The 25,755-nt window shown below is 34.5% G+C and overlaps 1 protein-coding gene and 1 long non-coding RNA gene across 2 annotated transcripts; one reads left to right on the forward strand and one right to left on the reverse strand.

The window, feature by feature from the left end:
• Positions 1-17,124: 17,124 nt before the first annotated feature.
• On the reverse strand, positions 17,125-17,950 carry LOC126673683 (uncharacterized). The gene is made up of 3 exons (XR_007639356.2): positions 17,590-17,950; positions 17,342-17,486; positions 17,125-17,240 (listed from the first exon to the last, which is right to left on the reverse strand). It is a non-coding gene; the product is annotated as an uncharacterized LOC126673683 (long non-coding RNA).
• A 5,496-nt stretch (positions 17,951-23,446) lies between these two features.
• Positions 23,447-25,471, forward strand: LOC126673020 (uncharacterized). The gene is made up of 4 exons (XM_050366972.1): positions 23,447-24,613; positions 24,729-24,798; positions 25,173-25,239; positions 25,423-25,471. The coding sequence occupies exons 1-4, from the start codon at positions 23,447-23,449 to the stop codon at positions 25,469-25,471; spliced, it is 1,353 nt and encodes a 450-aa protein (XP_050222929.1).
• The last annotated feature ends 284 nt before the right edge of the window (positions 25,472-25,755 follow it).

Here is a 25,755-nt window from a genome sequence, read left to right on the forward strand (position 1 = left end):
GAGTTAAATTTTGACACATTCAAAGTGTCGGACGTTGTCTATATATTGTCCTTTTTTAGTACTCAACCTTTTTTTGAATCTTCCTTCGTCTACTATGACTTTCATGACTTAACCGATTGATTCATATAGTTTCGAACTTTATCGGTCTTATCTCTCATCCTACTCTCAATAATTTTGTCTATAGATAAAATAGACTTAAAAATTAGTTTTTCCTATATTTATTTAATTGTACGGTATTTATTTATATTCAATTATTAAATTTTGTAACCATACATCTGACCGTGCTTGTATTTTATAACCATTTCATTGTGTTTAACAATTTATAATTCGCTTTACCCCAATTCCTAAATATTTCCTTATACTTTATTCAAATACTGTATGATATTAATCATCGTACTACACATTTTATTTACTCGCTTATTCCTTAGTGGCTTAATTGACAATACTATCATTTTATAGTTCTATATTTACTTACTTTATGTTTAAGAAAATATCATCTTCTAACATATACTTGTCTAATTTTTAAATATGTTACTATGACGATTTGGTCATTTATTATATTTCTTTCTACCTCGTTTACTAAAGTTCCTTTTATTCTAAATTATTTATTCCTTTAAATTAACTATTCACAGATATTATCTTCACAAAGTCTTTTGTCCGAATTAGCTTACATGTTTTGAAACAGTTTAAACACTTTTCTTTGCCGACATTTTCAACTTTTCTTTCAAAACTATCGTAAACCACTTTATCAATTTAAAAAAATCTTTAGTACAATTGCGCCATAAAGAGATGACACCTGTCATCACTAAAGAGTTGCAATTTCAAATCATTTTCTTTTGAAATATGCGAATATATGATGCATGATCCATCGTTTAAAAGATCGTTTTATATATATATATATATACTGATGTCAATATGATCTTATGGTGATTTGACTAACATGCCTCATGCAGGGTCTGCGCACAATTACACTATTAAAAATCGTAAAATATTTTTATAATAGCAAGCTTGTAAGTACTTCAGACCAAAACTCTGTGACGTTCCTATTTTTGTTAACTTAAACCAACTAAATGAGTTATGTTTAACTCCCTTGTCTAAGCATTATATTATTCAATTTATCAAATTATGGCTTATTAAAATTTTATTATCGTTCACTTATTATTCCATAACATAGAGTTATAAATTCATCTCATTATTCTCAATTTAATCTTAAAATAAATTCCACTATGTCATTCTTGTACAATTTATTTTACTATCTATTATTTATACTATAATCTTAATCATACTTCAATTAATAAATTATACTTCGATTTTCATGTGCTTTAGTAATTTTTATGCTAAGTTTCGTTCTAATAATTGAATTTCCTTCTTTACATCAACATACTTAAGGGTTCTACTTAATTAAAACTCCTTTCAATTCACGCTTTTTATCAACGCACCAACCTACTTGCCCTATCTATCAACATTTATTATAAACATAAATTGTGCACATATTTAAATAATACCTGGTGCGGCTTGACCAGGTGCTTTACGTCCTCGACACGCTACCCTCGGCCTAGGTCCTCTAGCTTGCCTTGGAACATTAACTCCCCTAGCTACCGATCCAGAATATTCATTTCTATGAACCGGAGACACTGGCCTCTCACGAGGGAAATAAAAGGGATGGACATGGTTGTCATTCCATTCACGGTCGCTCATTATCCCCGCGGCCCTACTAGCTAATGATCCCACATGCTCATGTGTGAAATCACACAACTCAGCAAAGTCCGGTCCCAAGCCTCTAACATAGTGGCGGTTCACTTCCTCATTATCCCTACCAGTTTCCGGGACCGCTTGCATCATACGAAGAAACTCATTAGTGTAGGTTTCTATAGAGAGAACACCACTAGAAAAGATGTTCAACATCGCTCTGAGGCTATTTAGGCTTGCCTCTGCCTGAGTCTCCCTCAAAGCCACTACTTCCCTATGATCGCGGTATCTTTGGGTCTCAGTCCAGAGCTGCCCTCTCCTAAACACTTCAATGTCAGAATCTTCAGAAGCATCTTCCGATGGATCCTCTTCTTGCTCACTTTCCTCACTAGGCTCTTCTTTCTCCTCTTCAAGTAACTCTTCGGGTGTTACTGATCTAACTTGAGCTTCAACCCTTCCATTACCATTATTCATTATCCCATTCTGTGGGATCTCTGGCGATCCTTCACCATCAGCTAAGAACTCATTTTGATGGACTTCGGGTAGCCCACCATTGCCTAGCCTAACTTGTTGAACAGGAGGCATGTCCTCCTCATCAGATACTGCATAAACTCGTGCTCTCCTAAATCCAGGCATACTACAATATATACAATTTTCAAGATAAGATATTATACATACTCTAAATCGTTATTCAAACGCATTATGCATAATTTAATTCGTTACCCCTAGCACTTAGTCTACATTTATAAATCCTACCTAAAACATATTAAAAGTTCAAAAAAATAACGATTATAAATCAAGACATGATACAAATCCTATGCTGCAGTAGTTTCTTAGGTAGACTCTCCTAAAGCAGTGGTATCTGGGACCAACTGCTTTGATACCACCTTTATCACGACCCGATTTTTCGATCCGCGACCGGTGCTAGGGAATAGGAATTTTGGTTCCGAAATCCGTAGCAAGCCTAAATTTTACCTACAAAAATTTCGCGTTTAACAATCATTATATAACTTAAGTATTTTATTTTCGAAAATTTTGCAATATAACGGCTGTAATTTTAACTATCCAACACCTGTTAAATCTCAAACCACCCTGCACGATAAACTTTATACAACTACACATATATTGCCAAGTACCATTCCAAGCATTTACAAAATACACATATTAAGTAGTTAAACTAAAACTATCTCTGATGTTTGTTTATTAATCAGAAAACGAGGCCTAATGAAAAGTTATAAACAAAAGCGGTTACTAGCCCAAAACATACTTAAACCGCTAATAGGAACTCGACAAAAGTGTAAGTCTGAACTACTGCAGCGCTAGAGAGTCAGAAGCTGTACATGCAAAAAGTGATGAGCCTTCCGAAACAAGGAGCAGAAATATTTACAATATAGACGTGGTGATCAGTTGGACCTTTAATTAATATTAATTAACGCCTTATTTTTTTGACCTCCTCTTTTCTTTAATTCGCAGGAGATACCTGAAAATTTTAATAGTCAACGGGTCAGACATAGCTTAGTGAATTCACAATTTACTAACGGTATTATTATTGAAAAGGTCGCATTAACTATAAAACATACTTTACTTAATATTCAATTAACAACTTATAATTAAAACATACTTCGATAACAACTATTAATTAAACATGAATAAACATAAAATATAATTTAATAACTTCCAGTATCGGATCCGTTCGAAACCCTAAACCCAAGTGCTATGGACTTAATGGACATAATCGACAATAACTGTTTTTCGATCATATTGTCCAAATGGCCGGGTCCCGAGATAGTTCGACCGACTTACCCGCTACCACGTGGCATAGTCTCGAGATAGTTCAACCGAGTTACTCATGCCACTGCTTAATCCCAAGTTGTGGGTCCCGAGATAGTTCGACCGAGTTACCCACTAGACACAGGTCCCGAGATAGTTCCACCGAGTTACCTCGTGTCTATCACATTTCTTTTATCCTCCTTTTCCCATTAATCAACCGATATTCACAATTTATCATCATCATATTCGTAATCACGCGACACAGACGCCTAGATTCAAGTTGACACTGATGATCACACAGCCAATTGACGCTCAATAGATAGCTCGTTTCCCCCGGATCACTTATTGGGTTTAAATAATAATTCCGCAAAGCAAACGATTTATAAATTCGTATAATAAATGTACGCATAGCGAAGCTAGAAAATAATAATTACTTTAACTAACTTCTTAAATTATTTATGTTAATATACATACTTTAAAATAAAGCATTGTTTGAATAATAACACATGCTCTTTTAATTAACCCATACTATTTCATGGGCGATTTCACAATCCAATCATCGCCAATTATAAATCACATTAACACAAAAATATAATATTAACCATTTTCAAAATGTCTCAAATTCACCCTGTGCGACCTTTTATCATATATATCAAATTTTAGTCATTTATAAGATAAAATGGCTTCTTAATAAAAACATAAGTTTGTTATTTGAAATATTTTTAATGAATTTCTAACAATATAGATAATAGTTCTATAAATGACCATATTAGTTTAAACTAAAATATTCAATCAAGCACATGTATCTACTTTTTATATATAAAAATAATAATACACAAAAGTAAACCGCGAACTCACCTCGATCGCTTAATCCAAATTTTCCAAAAGCAAAATATAAAATATCCCGTTGATTAACTCCAATTCTTCTATTTCTCCAATCCGACCACGCGTAGGATCTATAATATGAACAAATGCTAAATTAACATTCTATTCAAACTAATTTGCTTATATCCTTTTCGAATACAATTTCAAGTATTCGAACTTGAATTAATACTAAGTCCTTTTATTTATTCTTGCCTTCTTAAAACGTATCCCACAAACAACTTTAATCTAATTTTACATATTCTTTAAATCGTAGGTTCTAGCTACTTAAACTTGAATCCAATTATACCTCAACCCATTTAAATTTTAACTAACTGACTCTTTTAATTTTTTTAATAATTCTAATCCAAACAAGTCTTCTCGTATTGAATTCCTTTACTCGCTTTTTAATCATTTTAAATCCACTTAAACCCGACTTAAACTTTTTATTCAAGTACTTTAAACATAAATTTAATCTATGCCATAATTCAATTTTTTACTTTTATTTCAAAACTCGTCTATTAAACTTTCTAAATCCATTTTCAGCTTTATTTTCACACCTAAATTGATTACTTCAAATTCCGAAAAGACTCTATTTAGCGAAAAATTCCGGTGGCACGCGGATCCGGAGCGACCAGCTGGTCTGCCCATTGAGCAGACACAGGTCTGCTCTTCTAGAGCGGACCACGTCTGCTCTTGTTGAGCAGACTTGGGTCTGCTCAACAGAGCAAACGGGTCAAGCCACCACGGCCTGACCGGTCTCTCGCCGGCCACCACTCACACGCCAAACCCGGTTTCAAACTTTCCCCATTTACACTTTTCTAAAATTCTAAAAATTTCCAACTTTAACTTGTAACTATTTCTTTAAAAAAAAGAAATTGAAACCCATTAAAATCTAACACCTTAATCTCAAATAAACTTAACAAAACTCATATCTCAGAATTTCAATTTACTTTGTTTCTTATAACCCATAATTTCCAGCCCCAATTTTCATGTTAATTATCCTTGAATTTCAGTAAATAGTCATCTAATATCAATTTAAACTCATGCAAGCTAAACCCAATTGAAAAACTATAAACCCTAGCTCTCTAATTCAAAATCAACCTATAATTTAAGATTAATAATCTTAATTTAAAGCTCCACATTGATGCTAGTTGAAGACTTCAATAGATAGAGGATAATCAATTTGAGCTTAAACTTTGAAAAACCCAAGCTTTCTCCATGACTTGAGAAGATAGAGACTTTTGGAGTGGATGAATGATGAAGGTGGAAGAAATATTTAGAAAGCTTTATGTATAGCCTAAGTGAAAAATGAGTTTCCTGGAATATTTTATTTCTTAAGCTAAAGAAAATGAATTCGGGCTTTGTAATATCATTGGGCTCATTTAAATCTAATTCTTATTTCAAACTCAACCAAAATCTCCAATAAATTCATTTACCAATTATTCTTTAATTAAAATTCATAATAATAATTAATCTCATTGATTAACCATGTTGTTAGTATGTTGGGCTAAAATTTAAATTTTTCAAACGACTATAAATTATACGGAGTCCTCCTCTTAATTCAAAATATTAATTGTTACCTTCTTCCTTTTAATTTTATTATCTAACCGTATAATTTCTATGTCGCGCTTAATCCCGCATTTTTAAAATAATATTCCAAATATTTATGGATTCTCTTAAAATAAATCAAAATAATAAAATTTACGGATATCATTTAAGTATTCATTTTAAAATCATTTATTTTACTTAATTGGAATTTCTCCAATTTTCCCATTAAATCACCATATGCTTATCTCGATATCCAAATACGGGATAAAATTTAATTCTAATTAATTTAATCTAATAATATAGTCCAACTTTATTAAAATTTATTCCTCATCAAAACGCTATTTTCCGCCTCATTTACGGAAATTACCTTATTTTAGCACCAATTGGCTAAAATAATATAATTAATCCAATTAAATGCTTTTCTAAAAATGCGGGGTATTACACTAAGGAAGATTTTTCGAAGCAGTTAGCCGATCTAACGACTCGAAACGATCAGGCAGCTAAAGGTCTCCGAGAAGCGGTAGCCAACCAGAAGAAAAAGCTGGCCGAGGTTTCTAAATGAGCCGAGGACGCAGAGGCCAAGGCCAAGGAGGTCACAGGTCGGGAAGAGGGCATATATGAGGACTTCTGCCGGATTCTGTATATCAGCGAGGTCCAGGTCGGCGAGTACGTTAAAGCTCGCTTTGGAGCTGATGTGGACGTGTCCGATTTCAGCTTGGACATCAACGAGTAAGGCCGGCGAGCTAAAGAGTTACCCGAGGATTATGATGTGCCCGCTGACATTGAAGATTATCTCACTGACGACCAGAGTTAAATTTTGATAGCCATTTTTGGCTTTGTAACATTTGGATAATTTTGCCTTTTCTTAATTTTTGTAAACTTTGAATTCTGGCACTTGGTTTTATATACAAGTTTTCCTTGATTATTTGTGAATTCTTGGTGTTTCTTTGAATGTCTTCACCATGCTTCATAATTTTGTAAAAAAACTGACTAAGTATGACAATTTCCTGTTTTTACTCATAGATTACTTGACTTAGTTTTGAACTAGAGTTGTTGATATTGGTTCTTTGTTTTCCCGGGATAGGATTAAAACGAGTTGCACTATGTTTCTAGCCCTTAGTTTCTTATAGTCCGGGATGGCCATAGCCCATGGATGGCACATAGCCCGATGGTGGCACACAGCCCGTTGATGGCACATAGCCCGGAAGTGGCACAGAGTCCGTGGATGGCACATCGCCCGCAGGTGGCACATAGCCCGTGGATGACACATAGCCCGCCGAATGGCACATTGCCCGCTGGTGGCACATAGCCCGTGGATGGCACATAGCCAGTGGATGGCACATAGCCCATGGATAAATTACCGAATAGATTGCTCGAGTTTTAAAGAGAAAAACACAGGAATTCTTTTTAATCTTTTTTATTCATGAAGGGAAAAACTTATGTTTAACTTTTACAAAAGCCTAACCTAAACATAAGTGAAAAAACCCATGAGGTACCTCGAAATAACAAGTAAACTACTGATAGTATTTCCGAAGAACCTGGGAGTTCCAAGTTCTCGGGAGCACTCTGCCGGATATGTGTGCTATCTTGTAAGCTCATGCCCTGCCGACCTCGACAACTCGGTATGGGCCTTCCCAGTTAGCTAGAGTTTTCCAACCCCGGCGTTCCCTTTGGTGATGTATGCCCGTCTCAGGACCAGATCACCGACTTGGAAATTTAGCGGTTTCACTCTCTTGTTGTGGTACTTAGCCATTCTTTGTTTGTATGCTTCGATTCTCAGTGCTGCATGTTCTCGTCGCTCTTCTAACAGATCTAAGCATAGTTTATGTTCCTCTTCATTCTTAGCCTCGTCAAAAAACCAGACTCCCATGGTTGGCATCCCAATCTCAACCGGTATCATTGCCTCGCATCCGTAGGTCAGAGAGAACGGGGGTGTCTCCTGTTCCTGTCCTTGGAATGGTTTGATAAGCCCAGATAACCTTAGGAAGCTTCTCTCGCCATCGCTTATCATACTGCCCCAGCCGAGCTTTAAGCCCTTTCAGTATTGTCTGATTAGTTACCTCGGTCGTCCCGTTGCTCCGCGGATGAACAACTGACGTGAACTGCAGGTCGATATGCAGATCACTGTAAAATTCTTTAAATGCCTGACAATTGAACTACTTCCCGTTGTCGGTTATCAAAGCTTTGGGTATCCCGAATCTACAAACGATTTGCCGCCAGAAGAAATCACGAATTCGAGCTTCAGTAATAGTGCTTACTGCCTCTAATTCAATCCACTTCGTAAAGTGATCTACTGCCACTATCAAAAACTTCTTCTGCCCGGTGGTTGCTGTGAACGGTCCTAAAATGTCAATCTCCTAGGTTGCCAAAGGTCATGGACTGGTGATGGGACACTGCTCTATAGTTGGAGCATGTCGGATATTCTGATGCCTCTGGCAATTTTCCATTTCTTCACGATCTCTTCAGCTTGCCTGACCATCAGTGGCCAGTAATACCCTTGCAGAACTGCTTTCTTGGCTAACATGCGGGAAGTTATGTGAGCTCCACAAATACCCTCGTGAATTTCTTTCAGAACATATTCCCCTTCCTCTGATGTTAAACATCTCAACCATGGGTGAGTGAATGACTTCCTATACATAACCCCCTCAAAGAAAGCATAATAAGGAGCCTGGCGCAAGATTTTGTACGCTTTATCCCTGTCTTCTGGAAATGTTCCATCCATCAACTAGTGAGCTATGCCCTGCATCTAATTCTCCAGAGGCTGAGTGAGAAAAATGGTTTCATGGTTATGTTAGACTGCTTTTGAACCGAAAAATGGACCCCATGTATCCTCTCTTCCATTGTTGCGGCTTTGGCCAGGATACCAACTTCTTGATTTTCTAGCCGAGGAACTTACTCTATCACTCACTTCCCACCTAGCTCCTGAATCTTGTTTAGGAAGAACTTGACTCTGTCGACATATCTTCTCATTTCCGGATCCCGAGCTTCAAAAGTACCCATGATTTGGCAAACTACTAACTGAGAATCACTTCTTATCGTCACGTGATCGGCTTTGACCACGTTTACCATTCTCAAGCTAGTCAATAAAGCCTCGTATTCCGCTGCGTTGTTAGATGCAGGGAAATCAAATTTGACCAAGCTTTGAAGTGTGACTCCCTGAGGCCCTTTTAGCACCACCCCTGCTCCAAATCCTTCTAGGTTTGATGCTCCACCGACTTCTAGGACCCAACTTAGAAGTTGCTCGTCCGCTTCCTCCGGTTGATTGATGGTTGTGGTTTCAGCTATGAAATCAGCCAACACTTGTGCTTTTAAGGCAGGTCTCAGCTCGTACCGAATGTCGTAACCTCCCAACTAGAACGACCAGCTAACCAATCGTCCTGACATTTCTGGCCTCTGCAAAGCCTTCCTCAGAGGTTGGTTCGTCCGTACTATTATGATGTGGGCTTCAAAGTACCTTCTTAGCTTCTCCACCGCCACTTTTAATGCCAATGCAAACTTTCCAATCTTCAGATATCTAGTCTCCGGGCCCTTCAGAACTCTGCTGAGATAGTAGACCGGGGTTTGTAGACCCTTATCTTCTTTGACCAGAGCCGCCGCTGTTGTCTCATCATTCACCGAGAGGTATAATACAAGATTTCTCCTGGCTCTGGTCTATCTAGCACAGGGGGAGTGCTAAGGTAAACCTTCAACTCCTCGAAAGCAGCATTACACTCGTCTGTCCACTTGAAATTTTTTGTATTTTTCAATATTTTGAAATATGGCAGACATCGCTTGGCCGAGCAACTCATAAATCATCCCAGTGCTGTGACTCTACTGTTCAGCCTTTGCACTTCCTTCACCGAGGTGGGGTCTTTCATGTTCATTACTGCCTCGATCTTTTCCGGATTTGCCTCAATTCCTTTTTCTGAAATGAGGTACCCGAGAAACTTTCCAGATCTTACTGCAAATACACACTTCTCCGGGTTCAACTTTAGATTGAACTTCTTCAGTTTTTCAAAGGTTTCTGCCAATTCACCTGTATGATCCTCGATTCCCCTTGACTTCACCACTATGTCATCTACGTAGACCTCGACATTCTTGCCCAGTTGATCTTTGAAAACATGATTCATGAGTCTCAGATATGTTGATCCGGCATTTTTCAGATCGAAAGGCATCTTCTTGTAGCAATACATTCCCAAGTCTGTTGTGAATGCTTTTTTTTCTCATCATCCTTGTTCATCGGGATCTGGTGATATCCCTGAGAAGCGTCTAAGAAAGCATAGACCACAAAACCACATGTAGCGTCCACTAACTGGTCGATGTTTGGCAGAGAAAAACTGTCTTTTGGGCAGGCGTTGTTTAGATCGGTGAAATATATACAAAGCCTCCATCTACCATTGGACTTCTTGATCAAAACCATGTTGGCTAGCAACTCTGGGTAATCCACTTTCCTGATGAACCCGGCTTTCAAAAGTTTTTCCAATTAATCTCGGATAGCGATTTGTTTCTCTAGCGAGAAAGTTCTTTTCTTTTATTTGACAGGCTTGCACTTTGGATCAACATTCAACTTGTGCGAGACTATCCTCGTATCGACCCCTCCGATATCTTCAGGGTTTTTGGTAAACTTTTCCACATATTGTTTTATCCTGGCAATGATAGCTTCTCGGCGCTCGTTTGGCCAGTTGGTTCCTAATTTCACACGCAGAGCCCTCGGCTAGCTTGATTGTTTCTAGGTCTTCCCGGGGTTTCTAAGCCTTTTTCTCCCTGAGTAGCAGCTCTGGTGTATCAATGTTCATCGTTTCCAATGTGTTACCTATAGTTTCCATGTAACATTGTCGAGACAGAGTTTGTTTTCCCCTAATAGTTATGACTTCGTTTTCTACTGGGATTTTCATCATCAAATAACGAATACTAGTGACAGCACCTGTACTATACAGCAAAGGTCTACCAAGGATACCATTGTAAGCTAAAGGCATGTCAACTATCATAAAAAGTGACCGTACCTTCCGCGTTGGTTCCGCCAAGACTCCTTCTGTTCCGTCCTCCTATGGTATTTCGACTCCTAGTTCCAAGTCCAGCTCTACCATGCCTTCTGAGCAGACTGATGCTCCTCCCAATCCCAAGAGAGGGATGCTAATTGGTTTGAGGTCAGTCCTGGATCCCTCGAGTCCCAAGAATACTAGCAAAGTCAGTAGATTAACCGAGCTGCCATCATCGACAAGCAATCGCTTCACCCACTTTTGACCGACTATTGCCGATATGATAATAGCATCCTCATGAGGGAACTCAACACCTTTTGCGTCCTCTGGCCCAAAGACAATACTCAGCTAGGAGGAGCCTGTCGATACTGTCATGACCATCTTTTGTTTCTTCTTTCGTCGTTTTCGACTATATTCAGATCCAGAGGCCCTCCTGAGATAGTGTTAATCACCCCTGTGACTTGTGTCTTCTTTGATGGAGGTGCGGTTTCTCTGCTACCGCCTGACTCAGATCTGACCGAGTCAACTCGTGTACCTCCTCGGTCTTGACTTTCTTTGGCGACTACAAAGTGTTGTAATCGCCCCTGACAAATTAACTTGTTTATCTCGCTCCGCAGACGTCCACATTCCTCTGTCTCGTGGCAATAGCCATCATAAAATTCACAAAATTTAGAGCGATCCCCATCTTTGACCAGTCTGGGAGGATAACGTATTTCCTCGTTGTTATGCTTAATCCATGTCAGAATCTGCTCCCGCGGGGTATTAAGTGGTACATACTGTCTAGCCACACCAGCTCAGTCTACATAGCCTTATGTCCCTCCTCCGATGCTGAAACTCGGCTTTGTCCCTAGGCCAGTACTGGGCGAGCTGGTTTGGTTGTTAATCGGCCTACTTCCTCTGTATCCTGAGGTTTCGTTCAGAGGTATGTATCGATCTTGACTACGACTTAAACCTAGAGTGCTCTGTGGTTTGCTAGCCGCCGGACTGACCGTTTCGTATGCCTTCCTCTGCCTTTCCGCATCAAGGTTGATATAGTTCTAGGCCATGTTCATCAACTCTGTGTATGTATCAACCGAATCGGTAATCAAGCTGTCCCGAAAAACTTGCATACCGGTATTGTCTTTCATAGCGTCGATGGCAATGTCATCGTTCCAATCTTCTATCATTATAGCTTCTGCATTAAACCGAGCTACGTAAGCTTTCAAGCTCTCCCCTTGTTTTTAAAAACATTTCTTTAGGTCACTGGATCTCTTCGTCCGTTCTATGCTTGGTGCGAAGTGGGTTTTAAAAGCAACGGCGAGCTCCCGAAAGCTGTTGATGGAGCCCTCCTTGAGGTTCTAGTACCATTTCTGCGCGGCATCGCTCAAGGTCGAAGGAAAAACTTTACACACCATGGCGTCCGAGACACTCTGTACCCCAATCGCAACCTGGAAAACAACTCAAGTGCGTCATCAAATCGGTTTTACCGTTATATCTATTTATGGGCGGATATTTAAACCCATGAATGATAGAGTTGGTTGGTTAATCTTTTCTTAGAATAATGCAAACCATATTTATATCATAATCACAAAGTATATATGGTAATAGCTGTTGATCAGGTTGAGTATTCAGATTGACCACCTCACCTCAACTACGCATTCCGCAAATGTTTACTATTCATGAAGTGGGCAGTAGTGATATTCTTTAATAGATTAATTAGAAGGTGCCAATGTGGGCCTATCCTGAATGGTTAAGACGTTTTTAAGTGCATCGAGAGAATGTGGGTTCGAACCACGCTTCAGTAACTAATAACTAACATGAAACTTTAAAGAGTCGATTTTCATCTCCGACAACAAAAATAAAAATTAGAAGGTCAATGGTTACGTTAAATTATTGCCAAACAGTTAACAAATGGACCTGCCAAATATTCATTTCCACTCCTACGCATATCTTTATAGCATAATCTTCTTAGAAGCATTCTCCTTCCCAATTTCTTGATATCGTATAATACATTAATGTTCCCCATTTTCCTATTTGTCCCAAATAATCACTAATTCAAATTTATATATACTTTTTATTCAAAATTTCAGATTTGTAACTACTTAGATCCGTGCATCATTTATAATAGCTCATAATTTTTTTTGTTATTTTTATACTGAATAGAGCCGTATGCTAGTTTGATTGGCGCCTGCCTTTATTCGGTACATTATCTCTTAAAATTATCTACTTATTTATAACTTTATTTGTCGTTGAAAATTAGTATATAACTAAGCTATATACTAAATTAAATTATTTATAAATGGGATAAATATATATTTTGTTACTCTAAAAACAGAGTTTGATTAATAATATTCATCTAACTTTTTAAAATTAAAAAATACTCCCTCCGTCTCAAATTGATAGGCACTATTTTAAATTTCTTTGTCCCAAATTATAGACAGTAATTTATTGCTTTAATGCTTGAATTACATATATATTCTCATTAATTATAATATATTACATTAAAAATAGAGCAAAATTCATTAAAAAATAAAGTCAACACTGCATTAAATAAGAACAAGTGTGGTATGTATTTATAGAATTGTTCATTTTATATAGATTTACTAAATTTCTTAATACTTGTGTTTGTCCTAAATTGCCTATCAATTTGGAATGGAGGGAGTAAGAGATTTGTAATACTTGCAAAAGAGTATAAAATATTTTTTTTATTTAAAATTATATAATTTGTGATATTAATAATTTAAAACAAAAGTTTATGAAAAGAACATGGTAATATAATTTCTACAGCATTACGTGTCGAGAAAACCACAAAAATATTCATATTAAAATAGGAAATAACAAAAATACACACCAACCTAATAATTTACAGTGATACCAAAAAAAGGTAAAAGTTTACATATTCTAACCAAACCACTAAATAGAAGACATGTGTCACACTCAAAGCCAAAAGAAAGGGTCAAAAACGTGTGATTTTTGGTCAAAAACGCGCCTGACGCACATCAGAAATGCGTCTGACGCGCGTCAGAAACGCGTTTGACACGCGCGGCTGTCCCATGTCAGCACGTGGCAGCATGTCAATTTAATATCAACATGTATCATATATGTATCTGTTATGTATCTGGAATGTATCACAGCTACATTTTCTCATATTTCTAAAAACAAAAACAAATATATATATACACACACACATATTATTTATATGTATTACTTATGTGGATCTGAGGTACATTTATAATATATTTTAAATTAAAAAAATATATATTCGACATATATATTCATATAAAATTGAATATACACTACTAGAAAACAGTCGATTTGCGACGGATTTTAGCGACGGATTTGAAATCCGTCGCTAAAATCAAAATGTGCGACGGATTTAGCGACGGATTCAAAATCCGTCGCTAAATCTTAAAGAAAATTGGCGGGATGAATCCCGCCAATTTGTTTTTCACTTTTAGCGACGGATTTTGTAATCCGTCGCTAAAAGTAATACATTTAGCGAAGGAATACCATATCCGTCGCTAAATGCTAACTTTTAGCGACGGATTACTAAATCCGTCGCTAAAAGTATTATTTTTATTAAAAAAATTATAATTAAAAAATATATTTATTAAAAAATATATTTATTAATAAAATTATAATTAAAAAATATATTTATTAAAACAAATATTTATTAATAAAAACAATATTAATTATAAAACAATTTATTAAAAAATTATTCATTGTAATTATTTATTAATAAAATAATTATTTATTATAATTATTTATTTAAAAATAATTAATTATTTATTATAATTATTTATTAATAAAATAATTATTTATAACAAAATTATTATATTAGAATGTGGGAGTAAAGTGTAATAGTAATAACTTGTTGTTTTTATTTAAAATAATTATTAAAAAATAATTTATTTTATTTAAAAATAATTAGTATGAAAAAATAATTATTTTATATAATATGGGAGTAAATTGCGGGAGTATCTTTTTGTTATATTTAAATATAATATACATAGATATAAAACAAGAATCTGAGCTGGATAAGTTGGAGTCACGCGCGGGGGAACTACAAAGTTAAAGAAGAGTGGATGGGAGTAATGTGAAGGATGGGTGACCTATTGGGAAGTTGGAAAATTTGCGATATTTGCGGGTCAGTGCGGGTGTGTGTTGTATAGCCAGTGGGTGTGTGACGGTGGTTGATCGTTTAAATAATATTTCATTTTACGATTTTAATTAAAAAATAATTTTTTTTTTATTTTTAAAAATTTGCGACGGATTTAAATCCGTCGCAAAATCCGTCGCAAATTTTTTTAAATCCGTCGCAAAAAAAAAATATTCGGTCGCTGCAAAATTGGCGACCAGATATTTAGCGACGGACGTTGTCCGTCGCTAATCCGTTGCTAAACTCGTTTAGCGACGAAATTTAGCCATTTAGCGACGGAAAAATTCGTCGCTAAATGGCTGTTTTTTAGTAGTGATATATGTATTAGTAGAGCATATACGATTTATCTACAATATATTAATGGTGGATATACGATGTATCATTGATGTATCCGACATATATATTCATACAAAATTAAACCAATAACTATTCATGTCTTCATTAAATTTAGAGTTGATGTCATAAAAATTCATAATTTTATACTTTTTTTCAATTTAATCTCGCCTTTAAAAACCCATAAATTACGTTACAAAAAAGTATATATATTATATTTATTGCTTCTAATATGTATTCGATATACGTATTTAAAAAGCATGTCTTCCTATTAAATATTTGAAAGTTTGCTCCGTCCTTTTTTTCCCATGTTGCACGAGCTTTTGCTTTTAGCTCAATTTATTGTTTATATTTATAGTGTATTTATGATGTATCGTCCATGTATTTACAGTGTATTGTAAGATATAGATGATACATCGATAATATATTAAAATTTTATTATTAATTTTTCTCCTCTATATCTATAATGTATCGATGGTGTATTTATGATGTATCAGTGATGTATTACGATGTACAGATATTATATCGATCATTTTAAAATTTATTTCGTTAAAATAATTCAAAAAATTTAAACATGTATCATCTATGTATCTGCTATGTATCAGAATTGTATCATCTATATATCACTAATACACACATGTATCGATCATTCTGAAATGTATTTTGTTGAAAATTAATCATTCTGAGTTGGAGATGGATTCTAAAAATTGTAATTAATGGTGTATCTACGAAATTCAGTTTAGATGTCTCAAAAACAGTTTAGATACGTCTTAAAACAACTGTAGCCGACATGAAATATATTAAAAATTCAAAATATAGCAGTCAATTTACAATTTTTATTTTGCTGAAAATCATATTTTAAAAATTGTTCAATTACATCTCAAAAACATATTACATACATCTCAAATACATTTCTGATACATCTCTAAAACAGTTAAAGATAAATTTCAAAAACCTAGATACAGAGATAAGCAGTCTCACTCATCAATTCCAAGTCGATGATCATCATAGTAATATAAATCACTCAAAAATCATTTCTTAATCTCCTTTTTCAGAACCACTAATATTTATGACGTATCGGAGATGTATCGATAATACATCGGGGAATTGCGAACACTATTGTTAAATGGGTTTCTGTTGATAAGAACATATATCTATGTTGTATTAGAAGTGTATTTAGAATGGATTGACGATTAATCTACAATATTATAAATAACGTAGATACAATGTATCGTTGATGTATCCAATTTGTAGATACATAATAAAATGAACCAATATTATATAATGTTTTTTATTAATCATCCCGAGTTGGAGAGTGATTCTAGAAATTATAATCAATGGTGTATTTACGAAATTCATTTCGTTGAGATAATAAAAAAAATAAGAATATGAATCTAGAATGTATTTATGATGTATCAACGATTTGTGTACAATATATCGGAGGTGTATACGATGTATTATGAATGTATCCAATATTTATACACATAATATATACATAATAAATTGAACCAATAACTATATAATCATTCACTAAATTTATCACCAATTGAAGTTAATCTTACACATATGAACTTAAATTAAAAATGTAGATATACATCTTAAAAAAATTCAGATACATCTCATAACTACACTAGTACGTCTCAAATACAGCTCTGCTACATTTTTTAAAATAAAAATAGTAAAACAAATTGTAAACACTCAAATATGAAGACAAAGCTCCACAAAAAAATATTATATGCAATTTGGTAAATATGAAGTTGACACTTTCAAAGACACCTAATTTACCAAATTTGGCCATATAAACAACAACAAAAAACACTCAAATATTCAAAAATCAATAGTATAAGACAAATTATTATGAACAAAATTAAAATGTAAAATGATCAAAGAGCCGACCTCCGTTGAGCCAAAGGGGATTAGAATGAAGGATCATCAATAGCCTGAAAGAACCAATTGAAAAGATTCCTTCCAGATTACTCATTAATAGTAATATAACTAAATTAAAGAGTCTCGTTTTCAGAAATTCAAATTAAACGATTACCAGCACAAAATGCACAAGGAGAGCTGCCTTCAATAAGAACACACTTATTGTACTTAACATCTGGGTACCTTTGAGAGCTGCCAATCAAAATTAATCGGATCTGATTCCCATACACCCAGAAAACTTTTGTACTTAGCATCCATATCTGCAATCCAAATTCGAATGTTCTATATAGTAATCAAACATTAAAATTGAAATTACAACAATTATTAATAGATTAAAAAAAAAGAAAATGTGATATGATTGACCTAAGTTCATGGCGTTGAGAGCTTTAGGACGATGGGGAGTGATGACAACGACGCTGTTTGGGTGAATCTTAGATGAGAAGACGAAGTAAATGATTAGAAGCCATAAATTTGAAGTCTATTGTTTTAAAGAAATCATTAGAAGCCATGATCATGAATTTTGGATGAGAAGACGAAGGAAATGATTTGTCTCTGTTTGATGTTTCAGTCTCTGGATGATTGCTAATGGAGGAGAGTGAAAGTGGGTATAAAAAGTAATAATTGTGCCAGCTCATCCATTTATTGTAAAACACCTTGGATAGAAGAGAAAACTTAATGAAATGTTGGTATTTGAGAAAAATATTGCCGCAATTATAATTATTGCGTAATTTTGTCTTACGTGTCCCCGCCTTTGAGCTTGAAGTTGAAGCAAGATAGGCGGGGTTTTTGACACTTTTGTGTCTAGGAGGCACAAAAATTCCATTTTTGTGCCTCCTACCACCGGCCCGCTATCTCAGATAGCGGGCTGCACTAATTTTGTACCAGCCCGCCATATGAGATGGCGGGCTGGTAGCTAATTACGGGGATTAACTTAATCCCCGTAATTAGCACCAGCCCGCCATCTCATATGGCGGGCTGGTACTGATCCCCAATCATTGGGGATCAGCCCAATGATTGGGGAGAGAGTAATTTACTCTCTCCCCAATCATTTGAAGCTGATTGGGCAATAATTGCCCAATCAGTTATTTTTTAAAAAAAAAAATTATTTAACTAATAAATTTTAACGCTTGTAGAAGAATAGTCCTAAGATTTTATTAAAATATTCTCCAGCGCACGTACCATTTGAGCTATAGATATTGATTACTTTTTTTATTCTTAAGCATTTTATAAAAAAAAGGTACGTTTATTTTTAGTTTGTCAGTTAAAAATTGCATGTTTTATATTTTTAATTGATGAATATTAGATTGATGTTTGCTATCAAATCAACAAATTTAATTGCTCAAATACTTGTTAAGATGGCTTATTCTATATCTGATTTTTTAATTGTTCAAACATTATACTGAAACTATTTATTTTAATGATATGATTACTTTGACTTTAAATAAAATATAATATATTATTAAAGATTTTAATAAAGTTAAAACCTAAATCCAATTCAGTATATTATCAAATTTCAAATCTATTAATTTTAGTAATTTTTTTTCTTCCTATCAATCTAATACAAATTTATTTTAAATTTAATTTATAATTTTTTTATCTAGATCTCATTCAAGAAAGATACATAAACTTAACAAATTAAATGTTATCAAAATGAAAATTAAAAAAATTATTTTTTTAAAATTTAATTAGTTATATATACTCCTTCTGTCCCGTTTAATAAGGAACATATTCCATTTTTATATGTCTCATTTAAAAAGTCCATATCGCATTTTCTGCGCCGTTTTAAATGAAATTTTTTCTTACTATAATTTTTTATGATTATTACTCTATACATAAATTATAAAACCGTTATTAAGTCAAACTATTTTAGTTAAATAATTTTTTTTTTTTTTAAAATAACTGATTGGGCAATTATTGCCCAATCAGCTTCAAATGATTGGGGAGAGAGTAAATTACTCTCTCCCCAATCATTGGGCTGATCCCCAATGATTGGGGATCAGTACCAGCCCGCCATATGAGATGGCGGGCTGGTGCTAATTACGGGGATTAAGTTAATCCCCGTAATTAGCTACCAGCCCGCCATCTCATATGGCGGGCTGGTACAAAATTAGTGCAGCCCGCTATCTGAGATAGCGGGCCGGTGGTAGGAGGCACAAAAATGGAATTTTTGTGCCTCCTAGACACAAAAGTGTCAAAAACCCAGATAGGCGGCCCAGTACCCAGGCAAGCAGCATGCGGGTATTGTTTGGGGCTTTTTTCGGAAACAACCAATATTTCATCTTGGCTTACTTTTATACGATCAAAATTTTCTCATTCCTAAACTACCGTACACGCTTCCAATTATATGATTTATACGATTTCCAAATGTTTCTCATCTTCTGATCCCCTCTTTCGACTGCTCCTGCCATTGTCCATGCCGCCATGTATGATGACTAGATCTGGATCTGGTGATGGAACAATAGCGTTTGGACTGGCGGAGTTGTCGGTGGCGTTTGAGCTGGCGGCGCGACGGAATTCTGTCTAGTGGGGGTGCTGCGACATTAAGACTACTGACGTTGCGGTGGTGGTGCAACTTCTAAGGGGTTTGCAAATTTTCCTTGTTTTAGTACTGTTTATGTATCTCCTTCTTCTTTCTTGTCTTGTCGGTTCTTCTACTTCTTCCTCCTCCGGCGGCGGTGGTGGCGGTGATGATGGCGGTGCAAAGAATAATATGTATTCAATCCTTAATCATCATATGAGTTTTTAAGGTAACCTGAAAAAAATAGCTTACTGCCATTTTTTCAGTAGAGTTCTCCTGATGAGAAGAGCAAGAAGACATTTGAAGAAATTGGAAAAGAGATTCTAAAGATGGAAGCCATTGGCATTTCAGATTTGGATGCCTAGAGAATCTTAAAATCAAACACTGTCAACGTTGGAATTCTTGAATATGCATTTCTCGAGTGCTTCCTTCGGTCAATTAAGAGTAGTTCTACTGCCTTTTTCCTCTGTCAATTCATATATCATCGACAAATTTATACATTAATATCTGCAAATTCAATTTAACATGACAAAACCAATGGTTGTTTAAGGTGATGATGTTGACTGTTGAGATAACATAATCCACTGAACATTAATGTATGCAAATTCAGTTCTTATAATTCTTGTTCAATTTAGTCTAAATTTTTTCAATTTGATGAATCCACTTAGCAGGATAGGAAGACCAAATTAACCTAATTAACACCAAAATATAAAGGGGTATTGGATAATCTAACGTGACAAATGACATGTTATTAAAGTAGTACTGCAATTAAAGCCACATCATCCAAAAGATATCAGGTGGCATACTGCATATGACAAAAACAAAGGAAAAAGATAAAAGTTTCTCAATAATTATATCATTATAGTGTTGATTTTGTGTTAATTTTATGTATATTTTGTGTTGATATTTTACTGATTGTAATCTTGGTGAAAAAGACAATAATAATGTCAAAGTATTATGATTTTATAGTGTTGCTATTGAGTTGATTTAGTGTTGATTTTCGGTTGATATTTTATTAATTTTAGCATTGGTGAAAAAGACTATTATAACGTTGGATTATTATAATGTTACAGTGTTGATCTTGTGTTGATATCATGTTGATATTATGTTGCTATTTGGTTAAATTTAGCATTAGCAAAAAAGACCATATTATACGTGAAATAAAATAAAAAAATAAAAATTAAATTGAGGCAATGTTGAAAAAATAAAAACTAGTGTAAAAAACATTAAAAATTTAAATTAATTAGTCTATTGCATTTTGTTGACTTTTTGTTGATTTTATGTTGATATATGAAAAAAATTAAATATGTGGTAAATAATAAATGTTGATTAATTATGAGCAAAAAATAAAGATAAAAAAATAAAAAAAAATAAAAATTAGCATGTAAAAGGATTTAAAAATTAATATTACTCAGATTATTAAATGTTGTTGATATTGTGTTGATATTATGTTGATATTAAAACTGACGAAAAACGTCAATGGTCAAAAATTAAAAAAATCGAAAAAATTAAAAACTAAATATATGATGACTCTATTATTTTTATGTCTCAATTGTATTCATTATTTTAGTTTATTTTACGAACAATAACATTTTCTTCCTCAATGTTAAAATTAACCAAATATCAATTGAAGATAAATACAAAATCGATAAAAGATCAACACAATATTAACATAAAATCAACATGTGTGTAATGTTGATTTTGTGTTTATTTATTTGATTTGAACATTGGCGACAAAATTGACAAAATGTCAACACAAAATCAACATAAAATCAATACTATAATATTGTTATTATTCAAAAAATATTAATAGTTCATATTTAAATTGACTGATTGTAAGCAATATCATCACACTTAATTTCACGATAAATTACATTTATTGTTGTGGACAAAAAATAAAAAAGCCAAAAAAGATCGATAATAATAATGATGAGAGGAACATAGTAGTCCATCAAATAGATGCACTGATGCTTAAAAGTAGGAGGCCTGATGAAGAACAGTAATAATTTTAGTCTGGGTCCTGTTTTCAAAAAGGTAGTCAAGTGCTTGAGATGTATAATCTTACACAATGAACATACTTTTTTGTTTCTATCTTATTCATTTGCTGCTTGATTTTTTTCCTCTTGCTCGTGGTCTTTCATTTGTATTGCTATATCAGATATCACAACGCTTCTATAAGAAGATTCACTGTCTGGAATTTGTCTAACAACATAAACTTATCGTCTTGGCTTGGTTATTCGGATTTTGCACATCACAGTTGTCAAAATCCAGAAAGTTATAATTGAAATTTGGAGATCTACACAATCAATTTCTACTTAGCAGCAATGAACAAGCCAATTTCGTCACACATGCTAAACAAAAGATCAAACAATGAAAATAAACAGAAGGAATAATAGTTTCAAATCCTAACAAATCATATCAACAGTTAACCAAATCTAAGCATTTTTCTATAAAAAGAATAACATTTAACATAAAATAAGGACCAATTTAACTAAAGAAACAAACTTGACAGATTAAAGTAAAGAAAGCTTAGAAAAATAATAATCAAGTGCTATTAAGTCATATAAGTTAAGTGTTAAAGTAGAAGATTTCAGATGTAAAATAAAACCCCAAATACAACACAAATTGGGTAGCAAAAGATGACAACTTTTAGAAACAGAAATAATTTTTTGGTGTGCCTACCTATATTAAACTTATTGCTAATTTTCAAACCAACAGTTTATAACATAAAGGAAGCATTTTTTGCAAAACAAACTCTAAAAAAATCAAACACATAAGCACAAATCTAAGCAATGGCTCCATATTTGTTTAGCAGCAAAAATATAGTCTGAGGAATAAGATTGAGAATGTATTACTCACAAGTAGAGCAACATAGTCTGAGCTATATAATCCAAATCTAAAGCATAAGCCAATTGGTTTGCATTCCTAGAAATATGGAGTTATTGCACGTTCTAAAATTGTCCTGCCATAGAACTTATCTCCTTAATCATAGATAAACAAGGCAAATTTGAATTTATTACCGAGATCAATTGCAAACAATCACTCTCAAATCAATAAATTTTGGCGACAGATCGACACATTCCTTTTGTAGTGAACCATGGCGGAACAGTGGCGGAATGGTGTCAAAACAGTGGCAGAACGCTAGCGACAGTGGCAGAACACCGGCGACAGTAGAACGGTGACAACATTGAAACAATGGTGAATACGAAACGGCGGCGCCACAGAAAGCTTCAACGGCGGCGCCACATGCAACTTTCGTGTGGTAGAGACGTAGAAAATAACACAAAATTTTCAGCTTTGACTGCTCCATAAGAGATTATGTAGAAAATCGAAGATGGTGATAGATGAAAAGGAAGAAGATGAAGAGAGTTAAGAAAGACGTAAAAAAAATTGAAGATGGTATAGATCTAAAGAAGAAGATGAACAGGAAATGAAAAAAGTTAAGAAAATCGTACAAAAGTAATTAATTAGAAACCCTGGTTATGATTGTAAGAAAAGATCGTAGACAAAGTAAACTTTTGAATCAGTCGGTGTAAAAGTAAATAGGACACAAAATACAGTATTTGGTATAAAAACCCCTATTGTTTGTTACAGACTCTTGGGAGCAAAGCAAGCCCAAAAAGAGAAGTCCAGTTTAAAAACAAACAAAGAAACCTTGGTTGGAAGTATTTTGTCTCAAATTTCTTGAGTTGAGCTTCACCAATGTCGTTACAACTCTTCCAACCTTACAGAAATCTCATCTTCCAAACCTTACTCACACTCTCACTCTCCTTTCTCCTTATACTCCTCAAAGTTCCCATCTTCTTCCTTCATGGCCTTTTCACTTACATCCACCCCGATCATCTTCCCCGCCAACAAAATGGCGTCAAAGCTGCTATTAGACGACCCTCCGATTCCAATTCTACCCTCACTCAAAGGAGAAATCACAAATCCAAGGACAAGTTTGAGTTCGATGAGAATAAGGCTCAGATCTTTAGGTTAAAGCTTGACCAACCTCATCTTCGCTCTCGAATCTTTTTCAATGACTACTGGTATTGTTTTGTTTTCTCATTCGTTGCTCTGTCTTCGTTATTGCTTAATAACTTCTCGGGTTTCAATCAACAAGATGGGATTTTGGTTCCTGTGGTTTTAGGATTTATTTGTCTATGCAAATTGTTTATGTGTTTAGGTAGATTAGCTTTTGAGAAGTCTGCTTCTAAGAGGTCTGATAAACAGTTGAGTGTGCTTTTTGGGGTCTTAGGCTTTATCTTGGGCTGCTTGATTTGTTCTGGTGCTGCTCGTGCTTTTCTTGATTTTGATTTTGGATCAATTGATGCGAAATGGAAGTTTTTTATTTCTGTTTTGATGGGCTGTTTTGCTGGGATTTTGTATATGCCCGCCGCGACGAATGCTCGTGCTTTTTGGCTTGGAACAGATCAGTTAAGGTCTAATTTGAGTATGGTATACTGTGGATGGTTTGCTAGAATGATCCTGTATGTTTCCTTTTTATTGGCATTTTTCTCAACATTGCTTTGGATTACTCCATTATTTGACATTCTTATTAATAAGAGCATTGATAATAGTAGCAGAACACATTTGAATTCAAGCGCCAATGATGTTCGAAATACTGAAAAGTCACCTGGAAATGAGGGTTTTATACGTTCAGACTTTACAAACTTTAGGCTCTGGTGCTTGTTGCTATCGGGTCTTATTCAAATTATTGCTTTACGGCCAAATTTGCAAATGTATTTGAATGAAGCTTTGTTGTCCTGGTACCAGCGATTGCATGCCAGCAAAGTTCCCGATTTGGATTTTAGTAGAGCCAAAGTTTTCCTGCACAATCACTACTTATGCCTTGTAGTCTTGCAGTTTTTTGCACCTCCTATCCTGGTACTCATCTTACTTGGCTTATCTCAGATTGAAGGCAGCTCATTTAAGAATTTTCAATTCTTATGCAGTCTACTTCCTTGTACTTCTTTTATGAAAGAAATGACTTTATTTATAGCTTGGTGGGTTATGTTTCTCTGGACGGCTTTTACTTCAGGTTGCCTATTCTTGTACCGTCGTGGCATTTTGTATGTTTCTTGATCAACTCACTTTTTTTGGTGGCTTTCAATTTTCGAACCTAGACTTCAATTTTTGTCATTTGTTTGTAACTGTTTTTTATCCACTTAACTGATACAAATGCAATACATTGAGAAACAAGATCCAATCCCAGTTGTCTTTTTGTTTTCTTCTTTTGTGTAATTAGCTGCAAAATTGAGAATTATAGCAAGATCATAAGAAGTCGTGACACTTGTTTACAAGTGATAGCTTTGTATTGCAAGAAAGTTGCTATATTTCTAAGTCTTATAGTTTTTAATTTTCTAGCTGTGCATAAAAAAGAACATTGCTTTCTCTGTCAGTATCTTTAAATCCTTGTAACATTCTGTTATTATCGGCACTTTAGGCTTTTTCCACATGTTGAGCATAACTTTAGAGATGTCTGAGATTTTACATGAGCTTTATTTGATTATGTAAGTGCCAGAATTCGAATTCTACATTTTATATGAGTTGAAGTTGTCGTCTTATAGAAATTCTTAAAATACTCGATATTTCGTTTAGTATGTGGAAATGATTTTGTCAACACCATTTACTATTAAACGTTTTTTAGTTGGCAGTTATAGTTCGGTCATTCTTTGTGAAAGATGAAAATGAAGGGTGCTAGTAGCTGATATATATGTTCAGCGTGTTACTCTTGTTAAGTAGAAATTAAATTGCATTATAACTACTGAACTGTCCGTAAAATGAGTTGATATATAATACACTTAATAATTTTGGATTTATATTCTGTGATGAATACTTGTAATCTGATTTCTACACACATTGCTGTCAAAAGAATATACATTAAGCGCTGTTGTCTAATGAGTCTATATGTGATGAAAATATTGTTCCTACAAGTAAATATGTCACCGGCATGTTAGCAGATAATAATGGTTATCAGCGTGTTATGATGTTTAGTTCTTAAAAGGAACATCAGATTTCATGCTAAC

The sequence above is a fragment of the Mercurialis annua genome, linkage group LG3, assembly GCF_937616625.2.
Source record: "Mercurialis annua linkage group LG3, ddMerAnnu1.2, whole genome shotgun sequence".
NCBI classification, from domain to species: Eukaryota; Viridiplantae; Streptophyta; class Magnoliopsida; order Malpighiales; family Euphorbiaceae; genus Mercurialis; species Mercurialis annua.